We start from the raw sequence: 12,092 nt of genomic DNA on the forward strand, positions 1-12,092 counted from the left end.
GCGACTTAAGGGATCGGGTTGTCAGGCTCGCTGACTTTGTTGATGCATTTCTTCGTACAAATTACATAGATCGATGCTCATGTTGTCAATCATTGGATTGTCTTGTCCAGACTCGATGATTTACAGACCCCCGTCATATAGCTGGGATATTGCTGAGAGCGGCGTTCAACAACAAACAAACAATTGTGCACTGCGTTTCAAATCATATTTTCGGTCACTGTGACATTGAAGATTCAAGGTAAACCAGTGCTGTATTTCAAGTGTTATATTGTTATTTTTAAGCGGGATTGTTGTTCCAACATTTGTGATAAAAGATGTAGCTAGTCTATCTTTTCCCTGTCCACAATACGTGGCACAAGCCATGAATCGTTTTACAACATCATGTGTACAGGAAAACATTTGAACACAGCAAATAAGCACTGGGTGTGTAAAGTCACGATGTTTTCTTATCCCGTGTTACGTAACACCCTTTGACAACCCTGTTCAGTGTAATCAGAGCGTTACGGTTCTATACATACAACTTGTGATTGAGGTAAGGTTATACTTCCCGGTCTGATCTGTCTGTGTATTGCTCAAGGTACCTTCACAGTAAGATCGACTCCAGTCAACTAATTTGAGGTCAGTTTCAATATACCTACTTTCTGTGACAAACGTTCATTTATTTCAACTCTGGAGGAAAGTGTGTTACATGCATATAACTCATAACCGCTTCGAGTGGCCTCATTAACTAAGTGGTCAGAAATCATCAGGAATGATTGTCATTTGATGGAGGATTTCCCAGTGCGGTTTTATCCCAGGAACACTGCTGATGGTTTGGTTGAGTTGCTAGCAATGTAGTCATTGGTCACTTCGTAAAAGCTTCATCCAAATGGGTTTATATGGTTCCATATCTATGTACTGTACTACTTTCCTTCTGCATAGGAGGCTTGGTAAGAACGCTTCACGGACGAATCAAGATTAGGTGTTCGTCTGTAAAAGCTGACAACTCTACAGATTATGACAGGGAATAGACCAATACATGGAACAAGTATAACACATCACAAATGGTGCATAATTTACGGCCTTAAGCAGTTATAGATGGATCACGGGGAGATGGATTAGCGAGGTCCACTTGAAATTGAAGTTAAATCATTATGATGACGTCACGCTTTTGTTGTTCAATCTGAGCCAGGATTTCCTGAATGTGTAAAACTGACACAACTGTAGGTCATTATACACATTTAGAGAGAGATTAAATATTAACTATAACATGGTTTTAGTCAGAGAAATCACTCGAATCCGGAAGTAGAATCTCACAATTTCCCCATTATGTATTACCAACACGTAGTTAGTCAGTGTTGATATGGCAATGTTTACATGTATATGAACAAGCAGGATAGCATGCCGCCATATCACTGAAGTTACATTCCCAGCCCGTGTACAAATATACCGACAAACACTACCGCTATGTAAAGCATGACTGAACACGAAACACGCGTCTGTTCTGTTACTTTGGCTAAAGGTTTTATCACTCTAATCTGCCTTGTAATTATCGTTTTTTTCACACATTACATACTCTCATTACAGATTTCTGACCGGCGTAACAAATGGAGGGAGTGTATGTATTTGTAGGTACGGAACTGTGCACATCTTCATAATATATATAATGAGATTGTTATTAGTATATGCAACATTTCTGATAGTTTTAGCCTTTATTGAAATTTTGCGGTTTGTGTAAGTTTCAACATTAATTTATTTTGCTCATGATGAGTCGCTTAAGGCAGAGATTTCATATGAGTGAGTTGGGTTTGACGCCGGTTTTAACAGTAATCCAGTTATATAACGGCTTGTCAGCTTAATGTGGGAGGAAAGTCCAAAGTGATGCAGGTCTCAGAAGTATACCACTTCGGTGAAACCCACGACCACGGGTATGGTGCTGACAAACCTAGAAACATAATCGGGTCGAAACGGGATTCGAACCCACAATCATAGGTTTCAGGCGTGGATTTCTTATGAACATGGAAAGTGTTTTGCCACTGTTATTAACATCAGAAATATGGACAGGGACTTTGTTAAGTGTCGATTCCCAAATTGAAACAATATGTTAATCCTGTGAAACCAACAAACAACCAACAAATGTATACAATCAACAAATATATTACAAAATTCACTGAGTTTACAAATCAATACAAATAACTGCACATCGATTACAATTACAGTAAACAATAGAGTAGTAGTACAATATTGAATGGCAATAAATAATATGATGGCAGTGTTCAGTATCATATACAAAAATACAGTGGTGACAGGAAAAGTCAGTGATAATAATATATATTCACCCAGTGGCGACAGTGGTCAAGCTTTCGTGATGGACTAGGCAGGGAATCAGGGATGATGAGCGATCCTCACATAAAAGCTGGTCTTGACGTGATGAAAATGCACGCGTATGCGTGTGTGTGTTACGAAAAGACGCTATTGTATCCTTATATACTGTCCAACTGACTTTGATTACTTTCTCGACAGCGCAGTAAGGCTCTGTACAATGCACAACGAGTCTCCCCGTTTTCGGAAGGTACCACACCACTCTTAATATAGTAACTGACTGACGACTGCATACGTTAACAAGTACTACATTCCTGACGTCTAATCACTGCCCAAATACAATGCAATGAACGGCTACCGAATCTCTACAGAAACAATGTAACACCGTTACAATCATTGTTAAACAATAAAACACACCGCCATATAACAACTTATGTACACGTAAATGCTGTTTACGAGATATTGGACATATGGGTTGATTTTAATACCCTCTATAGTCGCCACCATTTTTATAAGTTATGCTTAGTTGTATTATTTTGTAAACTGGCAAATATATGAAATGAGGAATGCTATAATCAATTTACATTCGAACTTTCAATGATTTGACAAGAAATATACTCTTCAAAAAAAGAAACGCAATGCGGACATTGTTGGCCATAAAAACAAAATTGGCGGACCAAAATTGGATGTGCAAAATAAAGAGGTTTAATGTGTTATAGTGTCAGTGACAAATTTCCCGGATCAAAATGATCCCAGCAAGGACATGCAAACCATTATTCAGGAAACACGTACGATTAGGAAAAACGCACCCAGTGCAGTACAAAAGGACCATGGAACTGCACGCACTGCACTATGAACGGTATTAAAGTGCAGGTTCTCGTTGCCTGGCATCCGCGTCAATCGAACAGTGACAGTTCGACAACATGTCAAGATAATCAGAAGTGCAAAGAAACAACGTCATAGGCCGCTTGCAGGCAGGGGAATCCCGTTCAGCTGTAGCCAGGGTCTCCTCCGTCGAGGGGATGGAAGACCACGGGTCTACAGACGTCGGAGAGAACGTAACGCCGGAAACTCTGTACAGGAAGTGGACAGGTTTGGTGGGGGTAGCTTTATGATGTGAACGGATATATCTCATCATGGCAGGACAGGTTTGGTCCATATCCAGGGCAACCTTACGCCTCAACGATACATCAACGACATTGTCCTACCTCACGTCCTCCCAATTGCAGCCAACGGCAACGGTGTTTTCCAGCAGGACAGCGCTCGACCGCATACAACACGGATCACAAGAGCCTGTCAACACAACAACAACGTTAATGTTTTCCCCTGGCCCTCCAGATCCCCGGATTTGAACCCGATAGAGCACCTGTGGGATGAATTGGATAGACGGCAACGCCGACGTCAACCACAATCCCAGACGTTGCAGCAGTTGGCTTTTCCGTTGCAGGCCGCGTGGGCTACCATTCCCCAGGATGTGATTCGCATACTCGTCTCTTCCATGGGCAGGAGATGTCAGGCCGCTATCGATTCCAGCGGGGGACAAACGCATTATTGATTGTAACTGACCTACACCTTCGACTTTTCCTATGTATCGATAACTGAGATGACTACAATCACCAAGTGTTCTCTCCACAACATTTTTGGCTCAATACCTTGTACGAACGGTTCCTCGTATAAATGTATTTCCTACCTCACACAAATCTGGCTTTGCGTTTCTTTTTCTTGAAGAGTGTAGTTTTTTTAAAATGAATGTGTACTTTACTGAGCATATTTATGTTTAGTTTCTGTCATCTGGATCTGTGTTGCATCAATGTCGTAAGTACGGCATAGCAATGAGTGCTTATTTGAATTGATTTGTTCTGATACACCAGTATATTGATCTAAAGAATTTACAAAGACATTGATTCTCAGTGCATATCGGTTATCTTGCATGATATACATATATCTGTTATCTTGTATACCTATATCAATATATCTGTAATTTTGGCAAGACTATTAAACACCAGATAATTTGGGTTGTACTTTTCCCATTCCCATTCCCATTTCACATTCACGGTCGAGCATATAAAAGAGAAACGAATGCAGGAAAGATAATCATATATTTTTGTATGACATTATGTCATAAAGAAAATACATTAAGCCAAATTTCATCGCGTATTCTATACGTGTGGTTCAACGCAGGCCATAAGTTCGCCATTTTACACAAAGGTTGATATTACTTAAATATATACAGGTAGCATTTGTTCCTTCTTTGTTTTGAGTGAATTTGATAAGTTGTTGATGAAATATGATAGCAATTGGTATGTCTTAAACGATATGACGTATATTTCAAAGAAAGTTGGTATTTCTCATTGTTGTTATTAGGTATGATCATGAACATATTGAATATTTATGTTTCAGACAAAAAGAACATATAAGGAAATACATATGTGAAATTAGTGCTTGCAATGGACAACTTAATGTTGAAGGTAGTTTTATTATTCATTAAAGATAAACAAATATAATCTGATCATCTAACTCAAGAAACATAAGATGACTTACGCTACTGTTGCTCAAAGAAAATTTTAAGGCAACCATATTGATAAACATTACATGAAATTCATTTAGCGTCAGTGATTTCTGTATGTACTTTCTTCAGTCAATGGTGACCCTCAAAATTGTGACTGCCTTACTGAGGATGGAGGACACTGTGTTGAACTTGTCATAGATTCATCCACGTGTGGAGATTTGTAAGTATTGACAGGTTGTCTGTCCCTATGTTTAGCGAAACATACATGTATTTGATAATAGCTTTATTTGAACCAAAAGATAAAACGAACGTTTTGGGATGATGTCAGACAATAGGCCTACTTGCCCTCATCCAACATTCTGCAAACGAATTGTGTCTGTCTCTAATAGAGCGCGTCCGATGAAGATTCCGGGTTAGAATAAGTCTTCAGCAACCCATGCCTGTCCTGAGAGGTGACTAACGGGATCCGGTAGTAAGACTTGGTTGATGCATGTCATCGATCCAAATTGCATGGATCGATGCTCATGATGTAAATCACCTGATTGTCTGGTCCAGACTATTTACAAACCGCCGTCATATAGCTGGATTATTGCTGAGTGCGGCATTAAACAACAACAACAACAACAACAACAACAACAAAAAAAGTGAATTCGAGAGCATATTACAGCCCCATGAATTTCAGTTGCTACATAGAGCACCGTATTTCCTCGATTAATCGCCGAGTAACGGAGTATGTGAAAACAATAAACACCGAGTCTTAAACGCCAGGTAGCTAAAGACAAATGAATGAAACAGTTCGAGTTCCACAACTCATACATATTACATTTCAACTAATGTATGTGTACAACATATTGTCTCCGGAAAACAGAAGCATGTTACAGCTGCAGAACTACGGTACCGAGGATGGATTGAGGAAGAATGTCTGAAAGAAATATACGCCAGGGCGTATAATCGAGGAAATACGGTACTAGCTATGAAGTTCATGTCGCTCGTGAAATAAACTGAAAAGTATTTAACCGGGACAATAAACATGATAATCATTTATTTGAAGCTTATTTTTCCAACTTTTATGATACAACAATAAGGAATGATCGATGATTTTTTTAATGAGATCGGCAAAGAAAGCAATCGGCAATAGCGACTCAAGGGGGGCACTCTACAATATCGCGGTATCGCTGTTTTCCGGGATGATACGTGTGGTATATATGCTTGACATCACTTCCTGTTATGGATGATACATAATTATTATGCAAACGACACAGGTTGGGTCAACGGAGACCGTCCAAACAAATGTGTTTTTTTCTAAGCCTTTTCGAATGGATTAAGGGGTAATGTTACTTAAAAAAAACATTCCAGAAATTTATGAACATATCGTGCTCAGATTTGAATAAGTAAGCAGCCGACAAATTACAAGATTTCCCGAGACCGTGATAATGTAGAAATTGAGAATACTTGAATGGGGAAAATACAGTTGAAACACATAGCTACATAGCCTACACGTTTCTTCATGTCAAATGTTTTAGTTGAAACTTATTGTTAAAGGGCTACCAAACATTACTCTATTTCAGGGTCCACACTGGCGGACATGGGCTGTGTTCAGAAGGTAAACCGCGGTCTTTGCATATGATAATGACAAAAAGAGGAATTTTGATTTTACCTTACCATAACATAAACACTTTGAATGGACTCGAACATACCTAAGTTTTAATAGTAAGTTTTAATAAGGAAATCAGTCCCTATGTAATATACATATAAGCCCCCAAACAAATTTAGATTTTCTCTCTCATATATGTTTAGAGAGAATATTACTTTTATTATTGTTATATTGGTTTGAAGAAATACATATTTTATTTTCAGATTTACCCTGTAAATGTACAAATAGTGGGCTATATTGTTGCACATCAGACACCCAATTGAACCGAAGGTAAGTAATCTTTCAAATACTGATGAATTTGTATTCAGACAGACCAGATAGTTTTTGAGCTACACAAGCAAAACCAGATCTTTTATACAAAATGTCGGGGTTATTTTTTTCTATGTGCACAGTTTCCCTCCACACACGCACCACAACGGTTTCTTACATATTAAAAATGTCTTGATTATTAGCTCTCATATGTCTCTTGCAGCATCCTACAGTTTAACTGTGAGTATATGAATTTTGACTAGTGATATTCGCAATCTGGCTCTAATGTTCTGTCTATAAAAGTATGGCTTAAAATTGTCCTTATGCAATAAAGAATTCTCACCTTTGCTCTCGAATATGCATCACCAGGTTATGATTGTACCTATTGGACACTTGAGGTATCTCTCGCTTGCATAGGGATCCTTTTTTTGTATTTCAATAGTTTCATGAAATTTCCTTTTTCCCAGTGATTGATGTGGGTATGGAGAATATTGGTTTGTTGCCAGGAAATATCGTGGTCAGGATGGTCATAATATTGCTATTTTTTTTGCAATTAATTCAACCTTATGTAATCCATAAAAAAAGTAGGTGCGATTCAGTATGAAAAATTGAGTGATTTGAGTCAGCCAAGTTAACCGTATTTCAGGCAACCAGGCTTTATTAGAGTCAACCTGAGTTAACCAGTGTTAATCAAGGATAACTGAGGGCAGTATCCGAAACAGAATATAAAATCTTCTAGTTGCTGCCAGCAAATAGAGAAACACGACAACCCTACAACACACAACTTGAGTTAATAAGTGTTTCATTTCTTCACAAAGCTCACTCCTGCATATTACCCTTATATTGCGGTTGTGAACTTTGCTGTAGAGACATCATATTGATACTTTTAATCTTTCGAAATCATCGACGTAATGATAAGATAGTTAATGTGCTTTAAAAATAAAAAATCCATCATCCCTTAAATAAGAGCAAACCTGACGTTCGTTAAAGGTGGCAACAAGCATGGTGCCTCGACAAACAAGCCTGGAGCCTCGACAAACAAGCCTGGAGCCTCGACAGACAAGCATGGAACCCCTCTAAAGACAGGAACATTGGTCGGAGGAGTGGTTGGAGGTCTCATCGGCGGAGTCATCATCACTGCTGTCGTCGTATTGCTGTGGCATGTGTGTCGCAAACGTAGAAGGTATGGACGCATGAGCTCACACATGTGCTTATATGACAACCTGCTACGTCAACAATTGATCATGTTCCAACAAAGGGAATACATCTGCAGGAATTGACAGGTTTCGTGTAGGAGATGGGTGGAACTGTTATCATTCTGTAATTACTGTCTTCTTTCCTGGTAGAGCGTATTGGATACATTGGACCCCTAAACTAGTTCAAAGGGGCTGATATAAGTTTCACGACCAATATATAGTTTTGTCTGTTCGTTGATTAACGCCGCACTCAACAATATTCCTTCTGCATGACGGCGGTCTGTAAATAATCGAGTCTGGACAAGACAATCCAGTGATTGACATCATGAGCATGGATCTACCCGATTGGGATACGATGACATGCATCAACCAAGTCAGTGAGCCTGACCACCCGATCCCGCTGGTAGCTTCTTACGACAAGCATGGGTTGCTGAAGACCAGTTCTAACCCGGATCTTCGCGGGTACCAAAATAGGTGCACCACCAACTTCCCTTATGAATGAATGCTTGTACACATTGTAATTTGACTGCATTTAATTCCCTGAAGTAATTCTTTGCACAGACATCAAGAAAGTCCCGGAGAACAGATGACAGATACTCACGCATACCTGGGCCCAGTACGTCCAGATTCACTACTGTTATAATCCTCATAAAAGTTTTCGTTAAATGTGTAAAGTAAAAAACTTTTAATCTTTACGCTCTTCCCATAGATGTATTGTTTCACATGTTCGCCTTCTGATTGAGTTTTTCTCAAGAACAACGTTAAGTGTAAATTGCCAGTGGCTTTTTTTCTATTCTTTCACAACGGATGGAAATTTGATTTTTTTTAAGTTGCCATATAAACTATAAGTAAGTAGTTAATTGGGTTATACCTCTATCCTTAGGGTCACACCAGCGACTCACAAGACAAAAACAAAGGAGCAAATGAAAAGTCTTCCTCTGTCCCTGACGTAGTTAAGACTTCAGTAGGATCTGATACTGACCAGGGAGACTACACTGAAATTACAGATGACATCACTGAGGCAGCTGGAGGGGGTTCTGTGACAACAGCAAGTCATGGGATGAACCCACAGGGAGGACGTACACCACAGCATGCTGCTGACAAACCTGACGGAGATTATAACACACTTGGAGATGCTATTGTGACCAAAGCAGATGCTAAGCATACCTATGACAGGTTGGGAGACACTAACCCTGACAAAGCTCTCCTCCGACACACTGGGAACAACGGATCAGGTGCAGATTATTTCGTCCTGGGGGAATCTGAAGACAACTACAATAGACTATGGCGTGGTGCTACTGCTATTACGACTGGTGTTGACAGTGAGTACAACAGGCTGGGGGACACTACTGAGGCTGGAAATTCTGAATTAACGGACACTGGAGCGCCATCGTTGGATTACTTTGTCCTCGAGGAACCTGCAGACACGTACAACAAACTTGGAGTTGATGGGGATGCAACTACGACTGATACAAAAAATACCTATGACCGATTAGGAAACACGGATGTTGATACAAGACCTAGAGATTCGGAACCTTCCGAAATCTTGCTTAAGGAATCAGGTGACACCTACACCAAGCTCGGAGAGAAACCGTCTGCCGATGAAGTGGAACACACGTACAACAAACTTGGAGGCGCTACACACAAGAGAGAACCTGACGTCCCTCCTGATGGTACCTAGGGACCCTCGTCATAGGTCTCGGCATAGCATGTGTCTTATACTTTCATTGTTTAGTTCTGCAATGTATATAGTACTCAACCATATTTTAGCATTATTTGTTTTAAGAAGTTTAGAAAATTGGAATGTGTGGTGAAACTTTATTGAGCAGTCTAGAGAACATCATAATTTTGTCATACATGTAGCTCATGAGCATCATTTTTTTCAATTCTGAGGCTGCCTCTCTTTGGTGTGTATGTCCCAAGTGAGGATTTAGTCAGAGTAAATGAGGATTTCGTACGTAGGATATTTTTAGAAACTGACTACTTTGTGTTTGTGTTTGTGGTCTGTGACTGAAAATCCAATATTTTTATATTTGTCTGGTTGAAAAATGTATCTCGGTCTGTCGTTTGGTCAGAAATTGTTAATAAAAATTGTAGGATTTGAAAACAGTTACCTTATCCGGTGATGTTTTCTTCTCATAATCGAAATTGTCAATGGACGCAAGAGAAGGCGTCAATATTATCACTGGGACGCATGTACCTTTTTATGTAAACTATTTCTGAGGTCGGTAGGTTTTCGATTAAATCACAGGGAATATAAAAATAATAAATAAACATACATATAATATATATATATATATATATATATATATATATATATATATATATATATATATATAAACGTTGTATTACCATCAGTTATACTCTGTTATTATTATTATCATTATTATTATTATTATTATTATTATTTAGCATACCCTGTTATTATTATTATTATTATTTATTTATCTGAATATGTAATGCTTGCTGTATGTTGCACTATCATGTGGCTTGTTCTTTAATGTGTGTCTGTACTTGGGATATAACATTAAAAGATATGAAATAAACAATGATATTTTGCTTAGCTCAGTATAGTGTTTACTAAACGTTTCATTTTTGGCATTCTCGAAGTTGATGAGTAAATTAGTAAACATACAACTTTATTGAAAACAACTTCTGGTTTACTGCATTTAGCGACGTTTTTATGTAGATTCTTACATCGATGGAATAGCTTCAGCCAAGCGATAACAGGCTATAGACATCATATGTTGTGATACATATACAATATAATTGTTAATGCATCCAAACGTACAGTAAGGGCAAGGATTAAGCAGCTGATTGGATACTAATGATTTGTTCGTTTGTTTATTGTTTAACGCCGCACTTAGCAATATTCCAGATATATGACGGCGGTCTGTAAATAATCGAGTCTGAACCAGACAATCCAGTGATTGACATCGTGAGCATCGATCCACGCAAATGGAATACGATGACATGCATCAAGCAAGTGAGCGAGTCTGACCACCTGATCCAGTTATTCACTCTTACGACAGGCATAGTCGCCTTTTACGGCAATCATTGGTTGCTGAAGACCTATTCTACCCCAGATCTTCACGGGTCCTGAAAGCAAGGCGTCCTGTGAGAATAGTGACCCTAATAACTTACCCTTGGCGGCAAAGATTTAGGTGGGGTAGACAACAGCATGGTTTACAGACGCCTCAAGGTTTTGTCTCCGATTTACAGATGCCAGAAAACGTTGTTGGCGACGTAGCGGCGAGCGATATGCCAGGGAAACAATTCTTGACTATGATCGGTATGGGAGCGGTAGTGACATGGTGTCACTGTAGGGCAGTATCACACATGACAGGCGAACGGATTTGGTTATTGTGAAAGGAGCATCAATCCACGCACTTGGGATACGATGATATTCATGAACCAAGTCAGCGAGCCTGGCCACCCGATCTGGTCACTTGGCCACCAGCAGAAAAGAGCCTTAGTTTAGATTTTCGTTCCCACATTTTACTGTATATCTTAAACCTTTTCTATTGCATAAAAAAAGGTATCTGTACACAATTTTCATTCGGTAGTAAGCTTGCAAGTGTGTGCGTGAATTTTCACGGGGTCAAAATTGCTTAAATTGAAGGAAAAATGCATAATTTGACAAAATTGGCATTAACATTTTTTATTAAGTCATTAAACTATCCAAATTATGTCTTTGATGACAAGTAAAATGTTCGGTTATATGGATTTGGCAAGCAGTTTGTTTCATTTAACAGTTATTCTAATTCTCAGTGAAAACATAAAGTGATTCTCAGTAATAAATTGTTTTTTCTTCTTTTTCAAATCTTGTGAGTAGGTAAAACACTTATTCCATTGGATTTTGGCAATAAAAACACTGTTACTACATATCAAAATCTGCATAAACCATTGTGCTATCCTATGCAGAAAACAAAATGAAAATATATTTAAAAGGGGCTGAGGTATTGTATACAATGTTACCCCAGCCCCCCTAAAACTAATTTTGACGAAAATTGCTAATTGAGATATGGTGGTAGATTATAATAATTTAGTGGATGAGTGGGATTATTGCAACAATGCTTAAAAACAAAAAGAAACATAAAGAAAAATGATGTTTCAAGTTTTTCTATGAACATCTATGGTGGCCATCATGAATTTCAAGAAGGCTGCCATTTTGACCTGTTTT

The 12,092-nt window shown here is 38.7% G+C and overlaps 1 protein-coding gene across 1 annotated transcript; it reads left to right on the forward strand.

Annotated features, from left to right (window-relative positions):
* Positions 1-596: 596 nt before the first annotated feature.
* On the forward strand, positions 597-10,189 carry LOC124128578. The gene is made up of 10 exons (XM_048401740.1): positions 597-618; positions 1,567-1,611; positions 4,702-4,769; positions 4,940-5,030; positions 6,379-6,413; positions 6,668-6,734; positions 6,937-6,953; positions 7,704-7,896; positions 8,471-8,525; positions 8,793-10,189. The coding sequence occupies exons 9-10, from the start codon at positions 8,496-8,498 to the stop codon at positions 9,588-9,590; spliced, it is 828 nt and encodes a 275-aa protein (XP_048257697.1). The 5' UTR covers positions 597-618; positions 1,567-1,611; positions 4,702-4,769; positions 4,940-5,030; positions 6,379-6,413; positions 6,668-6,734; positions 6,937-6,953; positions 7,704-7,896; positions 8,471-8,495; the 3' UTR covers positions 9,591-10,189.
* Positions 10,190-12,092: the final 1,903 nt, after the last annotated feature.

Source organism: Haliotis rufescens, unplaced genomic scaffold (genome assembly GCF_023055435.1).
Source record: "Haliotis rufescens isolate VD_foot unplaced genomic scaffold, xgHalRufe1.0.p SCAF_23, whole genome shotgun sequence".
NCBI lineage: Eukaryota > Metazoa > Mollusca > Gastropoda > Lepetellida > Haliotidae > Haliotis > Haliotis rufescens.